The 23,831-nt window shown below is 33.3% G+C and overlaps 1 protein-coding gene across 7 annotated transcripts in view; it reads right to left on the minus strand.

Moving 5' to 3' along the window:
- Positions 1-13,999, minus strand: part of LOC113090430 (receptor-type tyrosine-protein phosphatase mu-like) — a 25,347-nt gene extending 11,348 nt beyond the window's left edge. Inside the window, exons 1-6 of one of the 7 annotated variants that reach the window (XM_026256249.1) lie at positions 13,809-13,998; positions 10,785-10,859; positions 9,566-9,592; positions 6,515-6,526; positions 5,734-5,927; positions 3,274-3,282 (exon numbers count right to left, since the gene is read on the minus strand). In XM_026256249.1, coding sequence (XP_026112034.1) covers positions 3,274-3,282; positions 5,734-5,927; positions 6,515-6,526; positions 9,566-9,592; positions 10,785-10,859; positions 13,809-13,911 — 420 coding nt within the window. In that variant the 5' untranslated portion in view covers positions 13,912-13,998. Of the gene's footprint in view, positions 1-3,273; positions 3,283-5,733; positions 5,928-6,514; positions 6,527-9,565; positions 9,593-10,784; positions 10,860-13,808 lie in introns of all 7 variants that reach the window. The other 6 variants (XM_026256253.1, XM_026256251.1, XM_026256250.1 and 3 more) reach the window with 6 other exon arrangements.
- Between the last annotated feature and the right edge of the window lie 9,832 nt (positions 14,000-23,831).

The following is a 23,831-nucleotide window of genomic DNA, read 5'->3' on the forward strand; positions in this document are numbered from 1 at the left end:
TCATGGAAACTTAGATGAAATGTTGACTTGTGTATAGTTTTGTAAACATCATGAATGCAGATGTATTTAAAGCACTTAAAGAGACATGAGAGACAGTTTAATGAAGGGTGACGCTGCTTCTCTGTTAGTTTCCTCCTGAAGCGAGGTTTTGTTTTTCAGTTTGTTATTCAGCGAAACGAGACGAGACGAGAGTACGAGCCACTGACAAACACCTCTCAGATAATGAGATGCAGGAGTCCAACGCCAGCGCAGCGGGAGAATCATGACAACCGAGTCTCACACACACACACACACACACACACACACACACACACACGCGCCTCCGAGAGTGTTTACACAGCCAAGAAGCTTCTGTCAAACAAACACTGACAGCGCTTCGGAGTGCTTTTACTGGTGTATAAAAACAAGACACGCAGGAAAACTGTGTAAACTCCTTCAGAATCAAACCAGAAAACTGTCAATCTTTAAAACACAAATGAAGATATTTGTAATGAACTTTGAGTGGTTAAGATCATTGTTTAGATGTAAATAAAAAGACAAATACTATCTGTTCATCATATAAAATAATTGTGTCTATGAATTAAAGTGCTCTATTCACATGGATTGGTTTCGTGACACATTTATGATCTTTTTGGATATTTTAGGTTTTGGTTTCCTTTCGGTGAAGGAAGAGAAAACTCTCAGGATTCATTAAAAATAACTTAATTTGTGATTATCCAAAGGGTTAATGATTCAGAACGACATTAGGACGAGTCAAACGATAAAAAACTAAAACTGAAATAAATTAATTTAGTTTTAATTAAAATAAAAAAAAATTATTAAATAAATATAAATATAGAAATACATTAAATATAAAAAACAAATATATAAATATAAAAACTGAATACAAATACAATGAACATAAACATTAAACGAAATAAATTAAATAAAAAAATATTTTTCTTATTATTTTTGTTATTTCCATTACCTAAAATTATTTAAAAATATATATTTTATTGGCTAGTTGCCAAACCAACATTTCTCATTTTCATTTGGTTTGAGTTGAAGTACTACAATAACTAAAAATAAACCTAAAATTGATAAAGTATAGACAAAAAAAAAAAAACTACTAATACAAAGCAAGGGCAAAAAAACTTTTTTTATTTTATTCTAAATATATATATATATATATATATATATATATATATATATATATATTACATTTCTATTCTAGCTAATTTCAAAGGCAACATTTCTCATTTTTATTTAATTTAACCTAATAACAAACCATTTATATTTAAAATTGATTTTAAACACTTAAAAAAGATAATAAATATAGAGATAACAAAAATGTAAAATTACTACATTTCAACACATTTTTTTATAAAAACAGAAAATATTAAAAAAATTTAAAATATAAAAAGTTTTTCAGCGACACTAAAACAACACGAGATGACAATACGTCTAATCTCAGGTGAACTGTCTCTTTAAGAGTCGCTGAAGTGAAGCAGGAGAGAATAATGGTTTTCAGACTTTGCTTGATGGGAAAATAATCTTTTGAAATATAAGAATGTGGTTCTGAATAAATGAGCTTCAGAGCAGACTGGAGTGGAGCGGATGGAGAAATGGCTGGCAGGAAGCTCCAGGCTGTTTCTGTCCCTCAAGGCCACTCGCTCTGATTGGCTGAGCCTCAAAACCACAGCCAATCAGACGCAAGACTGGAATCATGAGCCAAAACAGTGGCGATGCTAAACACCGGATCTGGATTGGTCCAGAACGAGAGGAGCGCCTCGAACGATGACATTAACTGAGGATAAAAGCAGGAGGTGGAATCAAATCTAATAAACAGAGTCATGAAATGAATTTGATGCCGAATAACACACACTCTCTGAAAGATGTCAAAACAAGCATGAATAAAACAAGCATCAGGCCAGCTTAATAATGCATGCTGTCGGTTCCCTGCTGCTCTTTATTGTTATGCATCCCAGCATGCTCTGCTCCTCTGTGACGTCTGACAGCGACTAGGAAAGCAAAAGCAGTGTGGTCCGGAATCTTCTGAATTATTTTATTCACAAATAAACTTCCTCAAGACAGTCTCAAGACACCAGGTGCTCAAATGTTGGATTCTGATACTATAAATATACATTTATAAAAGATGCAAAGAAACTGAACCTTGACCCGGTTTCTATCTAAAGAAATAGTTAAATTGTGTCATAAGATTTAAAAACCAAAGAATTTGTGAAATCAGATTTTATTTTAGAACTTATTTGACATTTTTATTATTTTTTAAATATTATAGAAGCTTGTTTCTGCTGTGCGATAACAAAACAAAATAATAATAGTAATTTGAAATATGACACAGTTTCTCTTAAGAAATAGTTATAATGTACCATGATTTAAAACTGAAAAAGTTGTGAATCAGAATCAGTTTTAATTTAATTGATGCTCTGTTTTCATTTTTAGTTAAAGTTTAAGTAATTTGTTGTTTTTTGTAATGTATTACTTTTTATATTACTATTTATTAAATAATATGGAAGATAATTTCCACCCTGTAATAAAAATAAAAAGGTAATAGTGTAATTTTATCTCACAGTTCAGCCATGGAATAAAAAATAAAAAATATAAATCTCACAATTTTGACATTTTTTATATCTCAATTCTGACTTTTATTCTCATAAAAAAAGTTTATATCTTGAAATTCTGATTGTATATCTCTGAAAATAATAAATGTTGATAAAAATAAAAAATATTCTTCAATCAAAAATAATAAAAATTCAATTTAAAATTCAAATTAATATAGAAAAAAATTAGAAATGAACAAAAATAACAATTCTAAAATTCAGAATGCTAATTCTGGTGAAAGTGAGTTGCAAGACAAAAAAAATGTGAGTATTTTATAAAGTTTTTTAGTTTTAGTTACTAAAAAATAAGAAGAGGAGCGCCTCGAAAATATGTTGTTTTGACAGCTGTATTTAACTTTTTTTTATTTGAAGTAAAAAAAAAAAATCGTATAGTTTTGCTTTTATTCTTTCTATATCAACTCTGACCAAACACTTTTTTTTACAGTAAAAATTACACATGAATGACCCGAGATTATTTAAAGATGCATACATTTTTTGCACTTTTACGCAACTCATTAAAAAACACAGAACCTCACATTAGAAAAAGAACAACATCCTGTCTGATAATACGGCGGGCGGCAACAGTTGCTAAGGTAAGACGGATGAAACTACAGGACAATCGGGATCCAACAAAACTAAAACATCTTACACACATCCAAAAAGGGCTGCTTACCTCGTTTATCTTTTCCAAAGTTAATGTACGGAATAACACGAAGCAAAAGGAAAGATAAGGGAATACTTTAGTGTTGGTCATCTCAATCCACTATTCAACATGGAGGAGAAAAACACAGTAAAGACAAGCAACTTTCAGATGGAGGAGTGAGAGCTGAACTCCACGTCTACCTGAACTCTAAAAACAATCTTTATCCATAATGAATCGAGCCCTCGGGGCGGCTCGCAACCCAACCGCGGTCTGGGCTGAAATATTCATTTCATTGAGATGTGAAGGATAAAGCTGTGAGGTTACAGTGAGAGGATGCACAAACACAGCTGCAACTCGAGTCTCAGGCGCTTTAGACATTCACAAACAGCTCGTGTGTGTGTGTGTGTGTGAAGGCGAGAGCTAAAGCTTGTGCATTTAACAGGATTCAACAGTGGTTTGGTGATGACATGAGCTCATGGAGATAACACTGCAAACAATGATCTTTCTCAGTATTTCTGTCTTGTTTTCCAGCGTAAATATCTACACAATCTTAGACCTTTAGGATGTATTTACTTCAGAAGGATAATGACTTATAAATTATGACATTTAAGTGAGTTTATGCTTAAGAAATATCTACCAATGGGGTAATTAAAACATGAATGTATCAATTTTTACTGTATTAAGCAACATCTCGCTTCACAAATTTATTTTCAGAAAATGAGACCGTATTTAATCATTCTAATAATAATTTGCATCTCAAGTAAATGTATCTTGATTTAAGTATATTTAGATGTTTGTACTGAAAAACAAGGCAAATACTTAAGTGTTCTTAAATCAAGACACATTTACTTATGCAAAATGATTTAAGAAATTAAGTGTTGTTTAGTTTATTTCTAAAATAAGAAAGAAATGTGCTAATGGGGTCAGAAAATGATATTTTTTTCCTCTTGTTTTAAGCATAAACTAACTTAATTTATAGAAAACAAGTAAATGTATCTTGGTTTAGAAATTTTTACTGGAAAGACGAGACAAAAATGTTATCTGAAAATACTTCAATCAAGATGCTTCTACTTGTGAAGCAAAATTATTTAGATATTAGATATTAAGTCTTAAAATATTAATTAAAAAAATGCATTAAAATTAAATTAGTTTATGCTTAATACAAAATAAAATAAAACAAAAATGAATAAAAAATAAAATAAAAAATAAGTCAGTGGGTTAAGAAAATCAATAATTTTCCCTTAAATCAAGTTTATTTTTCTGATAGCTTTGCCAGATATTTTTCTGGTTTTAAGAACAAATTCACTTAATTAAAAAAATAAAAATAATAATAATAAAATATTTTATTTCAAAGATAAAAATAAGACAAAAACGTTATTTAAATATATTTAAATTAAGATACATTTACTTTATGTGCAAAATTATTTAAGATATGAACAATTAAAATTAAACAAGTTTACAATTAAAACAAGAATAAAAATCTGTCAATGGAATAATAAAATACATTTTGTTTTCCATATGAATAATTCTTTTTAAGCATAAACTTATAAGACAAACATTTTATAACTTTTATAACTTAATATAAGTTATTTTGCATTTCAACAAAAAATGATTCAAGTCCATGCTTAAATCAAGAAAAATATCGGCTAAAGGGGTCCAATAAATAATAATAATAACGTATTCCCTTTAAAGTTTATTTCTCTGTTCCCCTTGATACAATTTGTTTCTTGTTTGAAGCTTTAATTCTTTAAGGACTTAATACCGTAAGTCACTTTGATACTTAGTTAATGTTCCGATTAAAAAACAAGTTCACATAATTGCACTGAAAAACAAGACAAAAACATTGAGCAAAAAGGTTTTTGCAGGGAATATCAATAAAACAGTTGAGCGAAAAATGAATAAGTTGTCATTTCAAACCTATATGACTTTCAAAAAGAGATGTTGAACAAAACGTCTCTGAAAAAACGTGTCTAACATCTCCTTTCGTGAAGTTTGGAATGACATTGGGATGAGTGTGGTGATTATATTCAATTACCACCCTTAAAAAATAATATGCATGCAGTGACATAGAAACGTGACGAAACAAATGATACTGAGAGTAAACTAAAGACAAATTGTGACCATGCAGCACAAAAACAGTCTTAAGTCTCTTGGGTATATTTGTAGAAATAGTCACAATTATACATTTCTCTTTTATGCCAAAAATCATTAGGATATCAAGTAATATTTTGTAAATTTTCTACTGTAAATATATCAAAACTTAATTCTTGATTAGTAATATGCATTGCTAAGAATTAATTCGAACAACTTTAAAAGATGATTTTCTTGATATTTAAATTATTTGCATCATCAGATTCCAATTTTTCAAATAGTTGCATCTCAAACAAATATTGTCTTCTCCGAACAAACCACACATCAATGAAAAGATGATTTATTTAGCCGTATGACTGTTTTTGTACTCCAGGGTCACAAATAAGCAAAAGGACGCACCTCGTATTCCTCTTTGAAGCCGTAACCCTCGGCACACTTCATCTGCGTGATGTGCTGGAGGAGATCGGCCACACGGATGGCCGGATGAAGCTGTCCCGTCTGATATGGGACGTCCACCGCCTCGCGCTTCTTGAAGGAGTGAGTGTGCGACTGAACCAAGCTGCTGGTCTCGCTGTTCATGGTGTGGTTTTCATCTGACGGGAAAAACGCAAGGGAGAAACGCTCAGCAAACGCAAACGGCGAAGGACTGGATGAGCAGTAGGTTGACGACTACATGAAGAGATGAGCACAGAACAACAGGTGAGTCGAGTCCAAACATGTGCATAAACAGAACCAACAAAACCAAGCCGTCTGTTCTAGCTAAAGAAACTGGCTATCCGATGTCAAAATGAGGTCGCACGAATGGTGAAATGGTGATGTCTGGATGTGGCACCTTCACGACAGGGTTGGGAACCAATAACCAAAAGAAAGCACATTTGAGGATGCAGGTGAGTGAAGGGTGTCACCATTGGGCAAAATGATTAGAACGGTAGTATTTCCACCAGCTAAAATGGTTTTAAACCCTTTTTAGCTGTTGGAAATACTAGTGTTGTGATGATTTTGGCCACTGGTGTACTGTATGTATGAAGAGGGCGGTCACGGGTGACGCCATGCTAGCTAATGGGAGGCGAAATGCGACACAAGGCCATGCGAGATAGGCGACACGGTTTGAGGGGAGAGGGGGGAGCGGATCCCACTGACAGTCACCCCCAAAAAAACACAGGGCCGATTGGCAACTTACCATTAATGGGCACTTTTTTAGAGGATACATAGGTTAAACGTGAAGAAAGAAAACAGGAAGAGAGAGGAAAAAGGGTGTAAGCAACAAGATAGTTGAAGCAAGAGCAGCTACACATGAAGTCCAGAGAGTATCTGAGGTTCTGACTGACTTCCTCTGAACCGTCTGAGGTGTCGAAATGAAGGAATGAGACGAGGCCGAATCTGAACCTGCTCGACGCTCGGGTTCTCCGAGTACAAACCCCATTCAGACCCTCCAACGTTAAGAGATAAACCTTTCTAAACAGAGCTGGGAGGTTACGTGAGTCAGAGATTATCATGGATCAAGTGTTTTGCAGATCGTAATGACATTGATCTTGCAACGTTGTTTCAATGTTGCACTTTTCCGAAGATCTTGTTAAAATTTCAATGTTGAAGTTTTGATCACAGTTCAATGTTTACTCGTTGTTTCCTTTGGTAATGTTTTTGCATTAAACAATTGTTTTTCAATTATTTCAACGCTTGTTCATGGGTGAATTGAATCAGTGGTGAATTTTGTATCAATGTTGCAAATCGCATTGATACTGATCTAACTGAACATTTTTGCATTAAATGCCAATGTTTTTACACTTTGTTATAACAACTGACTTTATTTTAACACCATTTCAATTTTGATTCAGTGTTAAACTTTGTTTAAATTTTGCAGATCAAATCAACAATGACCTCACAACATTGTTTCCACGTCTTACTTTTTCTACAGATCTTGTTAAAATTTCAATGTTGAAGTTTTAAACACAGTTCAATGCTTATTCAATGTCATGGATCAAGGCTAATTCAGTGTTGAATTTTGTTTTGTTTTCGCGAATCAAATCAAGCATTTCCTAGCAATGCTGTTTTACTTCTATACATATATAGATCTTGTTAATATTTCAGAATTGTAAGTACTTTGGTAATGCTTTTACATTAAACATAATAGTTTTTCAATGTTGAAACAACAACATGCATTATTTCAACGCTTGTTCATGGGTGAATTGAATCAGTGTTGAATTTCGTATCAATGTTGCAAATCGAAATGACACTGATCTTACTGAACATTAAAATTATTTGCATTAAATGGCAATGACTTTCAACACTGATATAACAACTGACTTTATTTCAACCACATTGATTGAATCAATGATTGATTCAGTGTTGAATTTTGCCGATCAAATCAACAATGACCTCGCAACATTGTTTCCACGTCTTACTTTTCTTACAGATCTGGATAAAATTTGAATGTTTTGGCAACATTGAAACAACACTTACGTTATTTCAACTCTGACATTATTTATTCAATGTCATTGATCAACGTTGATTTCCTACAGATCTTGTTAAAGTTTCAATGTTGAGTTTTTTCACAACCATTTAAATCTAAACAAATTTTCAGTGTTAAAACAACATCTTACATTATTCATTTTATTGTTGATTTCTAAGTATTTTGTTAAACTTTTTAGAACGTTGTAAGCGTTGACAGTATCAATTAAAATTATTTCAATCACATTTCAAACTTTAGGTTATTCACAGGTAGATCAAATTCATGGATCAAGGTTGAGTTTTTTTATTTATGTTTCAGTTTAATTTCAGTGTTGACTTATTTTACCTTTTTACAAACGTTTATCCCTTTTTTACGTTGAAAAAACAACTTACATTATTTTGTTTCATCTTTACAAATCAAATAAGTGTTGATACAGAAACGTTGTTTCAACATTTTACTTTTTGTACAAAACTTCTTAATTCAATTCAATTCAATTCAAGTTTATCTGTATAGCGCTTTTTACAAAACAAATCGTTACAAAGCAACTTTACAGAAAATTATGTTTCTACAATATTTAGTAGTAGCTAGTAGTGTGAAACATAAAACATAAATATTGATTAAGACTTGTTCTCACTTTTTTGAGCATCCAACACTAAACTTTTTTTTCCACCATTCATTGTTTACAAGCAAATCAAATATCATGGATGTAGAAGATATTAGTTTTTGCCAATCAAATCAACATTGATATTGTAACATTATTTCAACCTCTTCTCACACAGATCTCAATAAAATATTACATTTTGAACATTTTAACAATTATTTATGACTAAATGTTTGAAACAGTTGTGCTGCATAATATTTTAGCAAAAACTGTGATGCATTTTATTTTTCAGGATTCACGGATTAATAGAAGTTCAAAAGAACAGCATTTATTCGAAGAGAAACCTTTTGTAACATTAGAAATGCCACTTTTGATAAAATTAATGCCTCATTGATGAATAAAAATATTTTCTGTTTTCATAGTAATTTTAGTTTTGTCTTTTATTTGCTTTATTATCCACTTGCATTTCAGTTTTCAAGTAAAATTAATCGGAGATGTGTCGCGACTAGCTAAAATAATTTTTATTTTAGTATACTTCAGTAGAAGTTTATTTTACTTTAAATAACACTGAGGATTTTTTCTGATAACTGCAATAAAAGATATATTTTATTTGAGTAAATGTAATATATTTAATGTAAATTTTCAGAATTATATTTTTATTGTCTTTCAGATGAATGAATGGGGAAAATACTTACTGAACCCAAGACATAATTCAGTGTAGTGTTTTGGAGCTGTATTTAGTTTATAGTTTAGCAATAAAATGGGTACTGCTCTAAAAACTGGCATGTGCACAATTGATTTTCTAAAGACAAAGTGTGTTTTAAATGCTATCGTGAGCTTAAAGAGTGCGTCTGAAGACACTGATGGAAATGAAGATGGGTCGCTTTATTCGTTCGTGCCACACTGTCACTCCCCCCTCATCCGGTCCACATTATCTGTCCATGCACATGAGAGGTCATAGACATACGTGACGTCACACGCACGACACCGAATGCGGATGGGATGGGGTGAAGCCTCGGCTCGGGGAGGAATAAACCCTCAAGTCTCACACAGAAGAGAAAAGCAGGCAGGTATGAATGTGAGGAAGCGTCAGATCTACTTCCTGTCTGTCTCTCGTCAACACAAACAAGCTGTTCTCAGGACGCCGTCATGTGTGGAAACAGAAGCAGAGGTTTTCTCACCTAAGATTGCGGTCGGCACGAAGGGATCTGCTCACGGCCGAGAGACGTGCAGAGGTTTACAGAGAAGAGAAAAGCGGTTCAGTCCACACTGATCCAGATCAAGTCAGTACTGCATTAGTCAGGAAGGTTAAACAGGTGGCTATACAGACATAACTAGTTATGCATAGACCCCATGAAATGGTTAGCAACCTTGCCCAAAGAACAAAGTTTGGAGTCAGTAATTTTTTTTACGTGCATTTATTTAATCAAAAATGCTGTCAAAAATTGTGAAATAGTATTCTAATGTAAATCAGCTGTTTTCTGTGTGAATCTGTGTTAAAGTGTAATGTATTTCTGTGATGCTCCGCTGTATTTTCAGCATCATTCCTCCAGTCTTCAGTGTCACATGATCTTCAGAAATCAGAATAATATGATGATTTACTACTCAAGAAACATTTCTGATTAATATCAATGTTGAACACAGTTGTGCTGCTTAACATTTTGTGGAAATTGTGATACATTTTATTTTTCAGGTTCTGAAGACAGAATTTATTTGAAATAGAAATCTTTTGAAATATTATAAATGTCCCTACAATCTCTTTTTATAAATTGAATATATAATATAATATATATTATTATAGTTTTAAATAATATTTAATATTCAAAATTATATTTGTTTATTTTAATTTTAGTTATAGTAATTTTGTTGTTAATTTAGTATTACATTTTTTAGTACATCAAGTTAAATGAAACAAATACTAAAGTTTTCATTTTCATTTGAGTTTGTTTGGCATATTTTAGTTGAAGTTTATTAAATGTCAAGTTACTTTTTTTTTAGGGATATATAGAATCATTTTTTATATATATTTATTCAGTTGAGTTTATTTTATGTTTAGTAATTTTACGTTTTTTATGATATTTGGAATAAAATAAGCTTTAAAATTTTTAATTTAGCATATTTTAATTCAGTTTATTTTATTGCGAGAAATAAAACTGATGTTTTTGTAAAAGTTTCCTAAAAACAAAAAATCTAATCTTACTGACCCCAAACTTTTGAAGGATATTATCTTCTGAAAGTGTATTTCTGTACTCTTTAGTGGATACAGATGAGCTCAAAGTTATAGATGTGAGTTGAAGGGAGTCTCAGTGTGATTTCATGTGGTCTCTAAAGCTCAGCTGAGCAAAGCACAGAAACAGACGTGACAAAAGCACAGCAGAACAGAGGAACGCTGAGCTTTACCTGGATAGTAGGAGTTTGGCACAGCGGTGCTCAGTGTGTTAGTCTTCACGGTGAACGACGACGGCGAGGAGACAGCTTTCAGAAGAAAAAGCAAGCAGGACGTGATGAATACATCTGAACTCTTAAAACACTGACAAACATTTCAGTGACTTACATTTCTGTATAAATCAAACATGTCACTATACAATTATTTAATGAGTTTTATTTGTATTTTGATGTTGTTAATCTTAAAAACTGTCTCATAAACAGCATGTGTGTTTTTTGTTTATATTTTGAATTATATATAATATTTTGCCATTTTTATTGTCTATATAGTTTTTTTAATTACCTTTCAGTTTTAGATTTTTAGACCGTTATATTGAATTTGCGTTATTTTTGTATACTATTGATATACTATTAAATTGTGAATTTTCTGTTTTCATGTTAATTTAGTTAGTGTTAGTAATTCTGTTGTATGTTTTTGTCATTATGTATTTTTACATTCTAATTACTGTAGCTTTAAAGCTTTAGTTTTCAGTTTTAGTTGTTAATATTGTTAACATTTTGATTTAGATTTTGTCTTTTTTTTTTTTTACATTTTACTGTGCATTTTTGTCTTTAAAAAATATATATAAATATAGTTTTTATGACGTTTTAGTTTTAAGTTTTAGATTATTTAGCTTTAGTTACTTTAGTATACTGTTAATATACTATAAAGTTTGTTAAAACCGTTATCTAGATTTAATTTTTATAATTTAAGGTATAATTTATGTCTATATAATGTTTAGTCAAAGATTATTTTGTTATTTTAGTTTCTGACTAATGATACACTTTTAAAATTAGTAAATATTTTGAAGTAGATTTTATTTATTTTCTACGTTAATACATTTTTTTTTCATTTGAATTTTAATCAAAGTTTTAGCAATTTAGTTTTTTGTTAAGTAGTTTTTTTTAAATGTCTAAATAGCTTTTACGTTTTAGTTTTTTTTGTTCTAGTATACTACTGATATACGTTTAAAGCTTTTGTTAATATTTAGATTCAGATTTTCTCATCATATGTTATTAAAAAATAAATTTAGTAAACATTTTAAAAATTGTTCTGTGCATTTTTGTCTTTAAAAAAATATCTATATAGTTTCAAAGTTTTAGTTTTCAGTTTTAGATGATTTAGTTTTACTTATTTTAGTTTACTGCTAATATACTATTAAAGTTTGTTAATCCCTTTATATAGATTTTTATTTTTGTAAAATACTAGTACTGTCAATATAGTGTTTAGTTTTAGATTATTCAGCATTGGTTATTTTAGTTTCTGACTATTCTGAGATTTAATTTTTTTTTTTTTACATTTATTGTTTTTTTATTTACATTTTTGTAATTTTGTAGTTTTTTAATTTTATTTCAATGTATCTATATAGATTTTATTCATGGCGTTGTAACATGTTTTAGTTTTTGTTTTTTTTTAGTATTTCAACATACTCATGAAGAGGAGAAAGCAGCCGTGTTTTACTACAGACCACAGGCTGGTTCTGTCAGTATGAGAATGCTAAAGTGTCAGTCAATCACAGACAGCAGGAGAAGGTCACGTTAAGAGCCCATCTTTATTTATTCATCCCTGTTTGTGGCCACTTCACACAGAGCCACACGTCTGTCACAGAAGCTGAGGGATGCAATATTAAACTACACTGTCACGTGACCAAAGAAGATGTCGTTGTACTCTGTATTTCACTTTCACTGTGAGCAGGACGGCCGAGGGACTCTCTGTAAATCATGTCTCAATCAATCATAATAACCACCTTATGAATCCGGTGATGTGGAAAATGTGGACGGAATTAACTTTTGATTTAATTCTGCAAAATTTGGGAGTAGGGATGAACACTTTATAGATTTGCGATAAAGGAACAGTGTCTTAAAACATTATGATATAAATATATTACTACTGTAAAATATAAATATGAAAATGTCAAAATTCTTGAAATAGTAATAAGAATAGTACAGTTTACTAATCATTTTACATAATCAATATCAAACAATTGTTCAGCTATTTTCTGCTGTCTCTGCAGCACTTTGCTTGCCAAAATAATCAAATAGAAATAAAGGGATTACATTGTAAAGTATTATTTAAATTGTTAAATAAATAAGTAAACTTTCTTGATTATACATATGTATAACATCATAAATAAATGAATAAATGAAAAATAAATAAATAAATAAATGATGGAATTAATTAATAAATTACAATTTAATAAAAAAATCAAGTTTTGTAAATATTAAAATTGTAATAATTTTTTTTATTGTTATAGTCTTATGAAATTAATTGATTGGATTACAAAAACTCAATTAAACCATTAAAATGGAATCCAAATATCATTCATAAATAAATACATACAAAAAATTCATAGGACACTATTATTGTGGTTAAATGGTTAAAGTTTTATGAATTAAATGTAATTAAAACTTAAAATTTTAAAACAGAAAACAAAATTTCCGAAAAATGTAAATGTATCATGAGCTACAATTATTGAATTAATTTAGAATTGGTTAAAGTTTCATAAATTTAATTGATTAGACATCCTCTTTTGTTAGTACAATTTAACTGAAGCATTACAATGGAATTATTACATTTAAAAAATAAATAAATAGGACAATATTTGTCTGAGATACAACTATTTGAAAATCTGGAATCTGAGGGAGCAAAATAATCTAAATATTGAGAAAAATCATCTTTAAAGTTGTTCAAATGACGTTTTTAGCAATGCATATTACTAATCAAAATTTAAGTTTTGATATATTTACAGTAGGAATCGCATAAAATATCTTCATGGAACATAATCTTATACTTACTTATACTTATACTTACTTGTTATCCTAATGATTTTTGACATAAAAGAGAAATGTATAATTTTGACCCATACAGTGTATTGTTGTGTATTGCTAGGGTCACAGATAAGATGCATTAAATCCCTTTAGGATACTTGTATTGACATGTGTGGAGTTTGCTCGGTACAGAAGACAGTGTTCACTGTGGTGTGATGCTCAGAGACTCACAGCGTCCGTTCAGGTTGTGTGTGTCCATGAATGAAATGGCCTCGTCGCAGCTGGTGCCCTGCTCAGCGTAGCTCTTGTCCATGGAGTTCACCATCACCGTCATCTCCTGCCTCGTGCTGCTCAGCGTCTCCTTACGCTTCTTCGCCAGTTTCCTTCAGCAGAACACACACAAAGCACATTTCAGACCCAAGTCTCAGTCGCTCTTTAAAGTCTGCGTCACTTCACCAAGTACACAATTACTGTCTGTGTGTGGAGAAACTGGATGCATCGGTGTAGAAATCAAGCACACTGCTGCACACTGACACGCGTCACAGTATTTATCTAATGGCTGCATGATTTAGAGGTAAAAAAAAAAAAAAAAAAAAAAAAAAAAAAAAATATATATCACACTGGAATTTTTCTGTAAAAAAACGGCACAATTTAGCTAAAATTGCATTGTGAGTGTAAATCTATCTAACTAATTACAGGTATTATAATTGTCAATAAAAACATTAAACAGAATATGAAACATTACTATTGTAATATTTCACTATAAAATAAAAGAGCATTAAGGAGGAAAAATCATTGAATTTTACAACAAACTGTAAAAAAAAAAAAAAGCTGTACAATTTAGCCATTGTTATTTTGTCATATTGTTACTAAATATTTGTATTAATAACAATCAATACAAATAATATACAAAAATATTACTATTGAAAGATAAAAAAAATCTAATAATAAAAATTATTATTATCATTAGAAAAAAAAATTATAACAATGATAATAATTTTACTTTACAGAAAATAATAATAAAATAAATAAATCCAGCTGCACAATTTAACAAATCTTCACAAAATTAATTATAATCTTATTATTGAATTCAAATTATAACAAATTAATTTATTAATATTATTAACAATAATACTATTACTAAATAAAAATAGTAAACAAGAAATATTACTATTGTAATTCCATTGTTATATTTCATTATAAAATAAAAAGACAATTTTTTTTTTTTTACCAAATAAAAGTAAAATAAATAAATAAATAAATACAGCAGCACAATTTAGCCGAAACTTTTGTGCATTCACATCAACATAACTAACAACTTTCATTATTATTATTATTACATAAGACAATTCTTAAACAAAATAAGTTTCAATTGTAATTTCATCAATTATAATACTACTACAAATATTACAAATAACAATTATGCCTGTTGTAATTTCCTAATTTTTCAAATGTTAAATCCCATAAAAGCACACAGAGTCACGCTTCATTCTAAATCATGCATTGCATGCACTTACTCCATTAAATCACAGTCACACTGAGCCCTAACGCAATTTCAGTTTTATTTAGGTTTTTATTCAGTTTAAGCCCTGGTTTATCCCTCTTCATCAAATCAGGCGAAAGCACCGAGAGCAGGTTAGACACCAGGACTGTGTTTCTGGCATGACTTCAGCGGGTCATTTTGATCGTATTAAACCGCAGACAGCAGCAGCGCTCAGAGACACTCCTGAGAGCGTCTGTCACGCCGAACCGAACCGACTGATGGCCTCGGGCTTCGGGACAGACACAGGCTCAAACACTCGTCTCGCTCTCCTCAGCTTTCATTAAGAGCGGCTTTGGTGATGATGACATTCAGTCAGGGGACGCTGATGCAATATCAGTGTGTATGTGGGTTAAAACTGCTCGGGTAACACTGAAAACACTCTCATACTTTATCATACATTATAGAAATATTGCTCTAAAACTTAGATTCTGGCAAAGCTCTGGCCCTGGCACAAGCTACAGGATTCGTGATCAATGCACCTGGACGAGCGAGCGCTGATAAAACTCTTCTGATATGAGCTTTAATGCGTCCATCTGTGAACGCTGAGAGCAGTGTGTGTGTGTGTCGGGGACCGATCTGTGCTTCCTCTCGGGTCTCAGGGGTCTGTCGGGGCCCATCGTATCTTTAATGGAAACCAGCGCAGCGACTCGATGGATCCGGCTCGGCTTTAAGTGCTTTAGAACAGAGCGGCGGTGCCTGGACGGACCTGAGCCACACATTAAACATAAATAAATGAAAGTGAAGCCATTTCTCTGCTTCATCCGTTCATCTGCTGAAGGTCAGCGCAATATGAACTTTTACAAATGGAAAAAAGATGGATGCTCGCCATTAGAGAGGTTTTTGAGTAATGCACACGTGTATCTCATCCGTCCTTTCTGCAGCAATTATTCTGAAGTTCTTACATTGAAGTCAAGTTCTGGAGCTATTATTGTTTTAAAAGTAGTAGTATTTTTATTTTATTTTATTTTTTTTTGTGTGATAAAGCTGGTTTTTATTCCTTTTGGAATTTTTTTTTCCTTTGGTAAATGAAAGATTATTGAAGCATGTTTTACCAGAAATACTATATATTTTTATTTTAATTAAACATTTAATATTTCATATACTAAATATAAAATGCAATTATTAGATAAAGATAACTTTTAAATTATATTATACATTTTATACAATATATATTATAATTTTTATATATTAAATAAATTGTCATTATATACAAATTTATTAACTCTTAAATTATCTAAAAATTTAATTTTTTAAATTGGTCATCTTTTCTACAAACGTCTATAATGTAAAAAAAATGTAATGAAATAAACTATGAAATACAATAATACAACGATAATTGTAGTACATGAAAATACAATTTTAGTTTATCTGCTTCAAAATGTAATGTTTAGTTCAGTCTGTTATTTGCATTTTCTTTGGGATTATTTGTGAAAGTTACTAGCAGTTTCTGAGTTTCAGAGTAAATCTACACCATTTTTTTATGATGATCTGCACACCTGGAGAAGCAACAATTGAAGTGTGCTTTTGGATGCACTTAAATTAAACTTAACAACCTGTGTAACCCCTTTTATTTATTTTTATTTTTTAATGGGAACAAAACTGCTGAAAAGTGTGCTATATTCCACCTGATGATGCTGATGCAACAGGAAGTGCTTGATTGTTACTGTAAGTGTGGCGTTACATCAGCTCACGGATGCTGAGCTGTTCAGAGCCGACCGCAGCTCTGCTCCAGGAATATAAACTACACCAACACACTCTGGGCCTTAATGATCACTTACCAACACAACACTATATATATATATAAGCACAGCCAAATCTGCATTATTATTTTTTATTACATCAAAACATTGTTATATTAAATTAATACAAAGTGCAACTGTTAAATTATATACAATAATAAAATAATAATAATGTAATGTAATGTAGTATCGTAGAATCGGTGGACGGGGCTAAAAGCTAGTGATGTAGAATTTGTGGGTGGTGCTAAACAGGCAGTGATGTAGAACTGATGGGCGGGGTTTAACAGGCAGTGATGTAGAATCAGTGGGCGGGGTTTAACAGGCAGTGATGTAGAATTGGTGGGTGGAGCTAAACAGGCAGTGATGTTGAATTGGTGGGCGGGGTTTAATAGGCAGTCATTTAGAATTGGTGGGCGAAATTTACCAGGTAGTGATGTAGAATCGGTGGGCGGGGTTTAACAGGCAGTGATGTAGAATCGGTGGGCGGGGTTTAACAGGCAGTGATGTAGAATCGGTGGGCGGGGTTTAACAGGCAGTGATGTAGAATCGGTGGGCGGGGTTTAGCAGGTAGTGATGTAGAATCGGTGGGCGGGGTTTAACAGGCAGTGATGTAGAATCAGTGGGCGGGGTTTAACAGGCAGTGATGTAGAATCGGTGGGCGGGGTTTAACAGGCAGTGATGTAGAATGGGTGGGCGGGGTTTAACAGGCAGTGATGTAGAATCGGTGGGCGGGGTTTAACAGGCAGTGATGTAGAATCGGTGGGCGGGGGTTTAACAGGCAGTTATGTAGAATCGGTGGGCGGGGTTTAACAGGCAGTTATGTAGAATCGGTGGGCGGGGTTTAACAGGCAGTGATGTAGAATCGGTGGGCGGGGTTTAACAGGCAGTTATGTAGAATCGGTGGGCGGGGTTTAACAGGCAGTGATGTATAGGCAGGTGTTGATCTTGCCCGGAGGCGTGTTTAGACACTATTACATCCTAGAGTAGAATACAAGCCTTCAATGTAATATGATTATAGACTAACAAGAAAGTTTTCAGTTCTGAAAATCTTTTTATAGTACAATGACCTCTTTCATGTCAAAAGATCAAGGGATTTTGGTTTCTCAGTTTATTACCCCCTTTAAATTTAAAGGTTTCTGTTAACAACGAACTTCTGCAGAGTTGAGAATGATAGCCAAAACACATGAACTCAAGGACCAATCAACAGCACTTAAATGAGATTCTAAGCTAAAGAAATCCGCGCTTGATTGAAGCATAGCAAGTTCATTGTATAATGGCTATAAACAGTGATATTCCAATGATTTCAACTTATATTTGGAGGGGCGAAACGTTACATATTTAAATGCATTACAGAATTTTATTTCTGTTAATTAACGTTAGAAATCACGATTAAGCGGTCTTAAGAAATGCCCGACAATTAGGACTCGTCAGGAACGGGGGCGCATGTAATAAACACAACGACCAACTGATATTCAGACCAGCTTGGTTTCCAGTGCTTTAAACAGTTCAATAACAACAATAACAACTCACAATGAATCAGTTGAAAGAACAATCTAATGATTCAATTAATTGATGCATTTGAACAAATCAGTTGAACAGAGGATTCAATGACTCAGTCGACTGTTTCGTTCCTGAATGAACATTACGCTTTTGGATGAATCAATTAAATAAATGATTCAATGGCTCATCAACTTGATTCCAAATGAATCAGTGTCTTCAGTGAAATTGATTTGAATAAATGATTCAAATGACTCATTTATAAAAAGAGTCACTTGGCGCCACCTACTGGTGTATGTATTTAAAAGCAGAAAGAATCACTGCAAAATCCCTCCACAGACACTGACTCTTGGGTAATATATATACATCATGTGTGTGAATGTAATATATATTATGATATATTTTTAGTATTCAATAATGAAATGGACAAGAATACTTTAAAGGCACAAAAGCACATTGTATTTTTTCTCTATAGCATATCCAAACAGAATCTGCCTGTATGCTAATAAGGGATATGCCTGTTCCTTCAAACTCCAACTCTATGCAAATTTATTTTCCCAATTATTCTGATCTGATTTACTACAATGGGATTTCTGAGGTAATAACACTTCAAAGTGCAGAGATCGGGAGACTAAATCTCTGGTGTGACGCCGTGTAAACAACGGCTTTCGGATTTACTGCGCCTTGTCATCATCTAAATTGGCATACATTTCAGACGCTCGTATCAGCAAAGATTTGTCTTGAGGCTGACATTCTCACACTGCACTTAAAAACAAATTAGAGTCTCTACAGAAAGCCCTGGAAGATGACAGTAGCACAGCAATTACAGAGCCAGCTCGTTTCCTCATATCCAGTGGGTTCAGATACATTCGCACTCGCTAAACGCTAACGACTCCAGCGACACACTCGGGTTAAAGACCGCAGCGGCAAGACAAAGCACCGCAAACAACAGAGTCCCGCCGCTCAATGATGCTAGCAGGGGCGTAGCCATCATTTCAGAATGTCAAATATAATGCCAGTTTGGTCTACAGGGTTTCTGCAAAGCAACCAAGTAAAGAACATTTAAAGAGTAAATTGAATGGAACACAATATTTCAACGTGGCCTCTAAGTGGAAATGTCTTCTAAAGCTTGAAAATAAAGCTTTTCCGCACTACTTTTTAATTCAAAATATTTTACATTTTTAAAAAAGGATGCTTTAGGCTAGAAATGCACTGCTCCAAACCAGTAGATTATGGAAATAACTTTAACAAAATGTTACATTATTTTTTTTATGTCTTTTTGTTTCTAGTGCAAATGTAGAATTCTCATTCTCTAAATAAATAATAACAATGAGTTAATGATTAAAACAAGAACAAACGTCTCAGAAAGCTCAGAACAATTAACAATTCACAGGGAAAACCAGTTTTAATTTCCCATTAACAGATATTTGTTCTTGTTTTAAGCATGGACTGTTGAATTTCTCAGAAAACAAGACTTCATATTTTTCATTTTCCATCTCATATAAATTTATTGATTTAAGGATGTTTAGATATTTGTAGTGGAAGACAATACTAAGGAAGACATTATTTTTGGCAGGGTATGTAACATTTAATAACATAATTTCATAAATTTAAGCCTCTCCTGACAAATTTAAAAAGAAACTTCTAGACCTTTTAAGACCCACATAAACTATGTCATATTATATTATATTCCCCATAGTTCATGAAAGAAAGAAAGTCACTTAAAAATAAATAAATATAAATGTTAAAAACTATGTAATAGAAGTAAACTGGCAAATATATCAGTAGAATAAGATGCAATAAACATTTATTGTGATTTAGTTGAGTGTCATTTATTTTTAAGTGACATTTATTTTTCAAGCTCTTTATAACTTTTTTTTAATGCATTCTGGCTGGTTTGTTCAAAAACAACAAAACATTGAAAGTTTAATCAAACATATCTCAACGTATCTGTAAAAAAGCTTGTATGTAAAAAAAAAAAAAAAAATTCAGAAGGAAAATATAAGGATATAATAATATATATATAAAAAAGGACAAAAATGGTCTTTAGATAGTAAAATAGTATAGTATAGTTTTAGATAGTAAAATAAATAGTATAGATCCAAAAGCAAAATATATTTTTATTTATTTATCCAAATTCCCCTCTGAGAACACACTTTTCCAATGAAAAAATGCAGGAAACAAATGAATATTTTCCATGAATGCATGTCCATGAATGCTAATGACTGCAGTGTCCTGTAATTATGCTGATGATGAGCGGAGGGTGAAAGTCTCTCATAAACTCATCAACACAGGGTCTAAAACTAATGTATTTGTGTTTCTCTGGATCCTCACATTGATCTGAAGCAGCAGGTGAGCGCTGATCCCGTGTTAACGGGCGGCCCTGAGCTAACGAAGCTTCCCGCCGCGGATGCCTCCCAATCCATCTTCTTGATTTAGTTGCGCTGCATATGGCAGCGGCTCCCTGCTGCCGCTCAACATTTCTGCCCAACGGGAAGCTAATCACTTAACTGTTTGCTTCAGATCGTCTGCCACATGTGAAACTTAATGATGTTGTCATCTAAAGTGTAATCTGTAATGTGTGAGTTTAAAGGTCTATTGTGGGAGCATCTGTACAGTAGTTTAACAGTGAATACTACTCCCATTACACACTAATATCTCATATCGGTTCATATTTATAATCTGATTTAAATAAATATAAAATAACAAACAGCAGTGCTTTAATGGTTTGTGGATAAATATTCTAAACAACTGCAGGTTAACAGTTTTTACAGTGTAGCACTGTTGCTTTAAATACTACTAATATATCACACAGTGATCCTGATATATAGTTTGGAGACTGTCAGAGAATCTGTTTATGATCCAAACGCTACTAATATATTCATTCTGGTTTCTATTTTTGCTGCTGACAAACTCGTCACCCGTGGGTTTCTACTTTCACATGTGATCGGTATTTTGTGCTATTGTGTCTGCATTTTGTCAGACACTTGGTAACATGGGATTACTGGAGCTACAACTGCTCTGCGTATCAAAATTGTCATATTTTCCATTACAAAGCAGGATTTAAAGGAATGGGGTGTTGTGGATGCATCGTCTGGTTATTTCATGGGCGTCTCAGCGCTGAAACCTGACAAAGCCTGAGACGTTGAGACTGTCGCTGTCGTTTATGCACCTGGGAGGGAAGGTGATTGAAATGCCTCCCAAACGCCGACAGGGAATTTGGCAACGGAGTGAACAGCCTATTTCCTTGCAAATGTCAGACTTACTATGAAACTAAGAGCGAGCTGAGAAGAAATGGGAAAGAAATGGAATTGTGTTACTGTGCGTGCTCGATAAACGACCCAAAAATGTTCTGCACAAAGATCCAGACTCCAAATCATGCAGGAAAACCAGTAAAACCAGACTAAGGCTGGTCTGGTTGGACTGTGTTAGAAGGATCTGGATCCTCAGAACCTGCTTAGACTGGTTTAAGCTGTGATTAATTTCAGTACAGTTTCTCTGAATCGTCTAAATACAGCAACCACATAGCAACACCCTAGCAACCACGCAAATGCTCTAGCAACTACCAGAACACACAAGCAACCACATATCAACATCCTAGCAACCACAGAACACCTTAAAAACCACCCAAGCACTCCAGCAACTACAGAACACCTTAACAACCATATAGCAACACCCTAGCAACCACCCAAAAACGTTACCAACCACATAGCAACCACAGAACACTGTAGCAACTACACAGTGACTCCCTAGTAACCACCCAAACATCCTAGCAACCACCCAAACACTCTAGCAATTACAGAACACCTTAACAACCATATAGCAACACCCTAGCAACCACGCAAATGCTCTAGCAACTACCAGAACACACAAGCAACCACATATCAACATCCTAGCAACCACAGAACACCTTAAAAACCACCCAAGCACTCCAGCAACTACAGAACACCTTAACAACCATACAGCAACACCCTAGCAACCACTCAAAAACGTTACCAACCACATAACAACCACAGAACACTGTAGCAACTACACAGTGACTCCCTAGTAACCACCCAAAAATCCTAGCAACCACCCAAACACTCTAGCAATTACATAACACCTTAACAACCATATAGCAACACCCTAGAAACCACCCAAAAACATCATCAACCACATAGCAACACCCTAGCAACCACAGAACATTGTAGCAACTACACAGTGACACCCTAGTAACCACCCAAACATCCTAGCAACCACCCAAACACTCTAGCAATTACATAACACCTTAACAACCATATAGCAACACCCTAGAAACCACCCAAAAACATAATCAACCACATAGCAACACCCTAGCAACCACAGAACATTGTAGCAACTACAGTGACACCCTAGTAACCACCCAAACATCCTAGCAACCACCCAAACATTCTAGCAATTACAGAACACCTTAACAACCATATAGCAACACCCTAGCAACCACCCAAAAACATCATCAACCACATAGTAACACCCTAGCAACCACAGAACACTGTAGCAACTACGCAGTGACACCCTAGTAACCACCAAAACACTCTAGCAACCATCAGAACACTTTAGCAACTACATATCAACAGCATAACAACCACAGAACACTTTAGCAACCACCCAAAACACACCTTAACAACCACATAGCAACACCCTAACAACCACCTAAAAACGTTATCAACCATATAGCAACATCCTAGTAACCACCCAAGCACTTTAGCAACCACCAGAACACCTAAACAACAAATAGAAAATCCCTAGCAACCACCAGAACACTGTAGCAACCACATAGCAACAGCCTATAATAATGGCATGAGTGTTGCATATGTAAACACCCCTCAGGAAAGTGGATTTGAATTCTGTATTTGACGAAGATCCAGAATTCAATCAATACACCGGCACATGCAGGAGAAGCAAGAAGACCAGTCTAAAGCTGGTCTGGTTGAATGATTTCAGAGAGATTTGGAACCTCAGAACCTCCTTGGACTGGTTGTTTCAGTTCAGTCTCACACAATCGTGTAAATACAGCAGAAACGGACTGTCTAATCGCTGTTGACGGTGTCTCTCCTCATGTTCACTCAGATGGAAATTCTGAACGAAATGAAACAAAAGGTTCCTGCTGCCGGGCACGAGAATATGACAAACGACAGATTGTCAGCAGCAGCTGCAGAGACGCCGCTATCAATCCTGACACAGGAAGTAGATGCTGAGCACAGCACCAGCCGAGAGGAAACGCATCGCTTCAGATGAGAGATTCATTATCAGGAAAATAAGAACACTTTACCTAATTTGGTGTTCCCAGTCGAAAAATGAAACAATATTTTTTTTATTGCTTGTAAATCGCTCATTATGCTATATTATCACAAAATGTTAATCTTTTTGTTAATGCTTTTTATTATTAGCACAGGTTTTGTATTTCTTTTTGGAACTTACTGATTGTAGGCTCATTGATTTGAGCATAAAAAAAAT

Source organism: Carassius auratus, unplaced genomic scaffold (assembly GCF_003368295.1).
Source record: "Carassius auratus strain Wakin unplaced genomic scaffold, ASM336829v1 scaf_tig00055041, whole genome shotgun sequence".
Taxonomy (NCBI): Eukaryota; Metazoa; Chordata; class Actinopteri; order Cypriniformes; family Cyprinidae; genus Carassius; species Carassius auratus.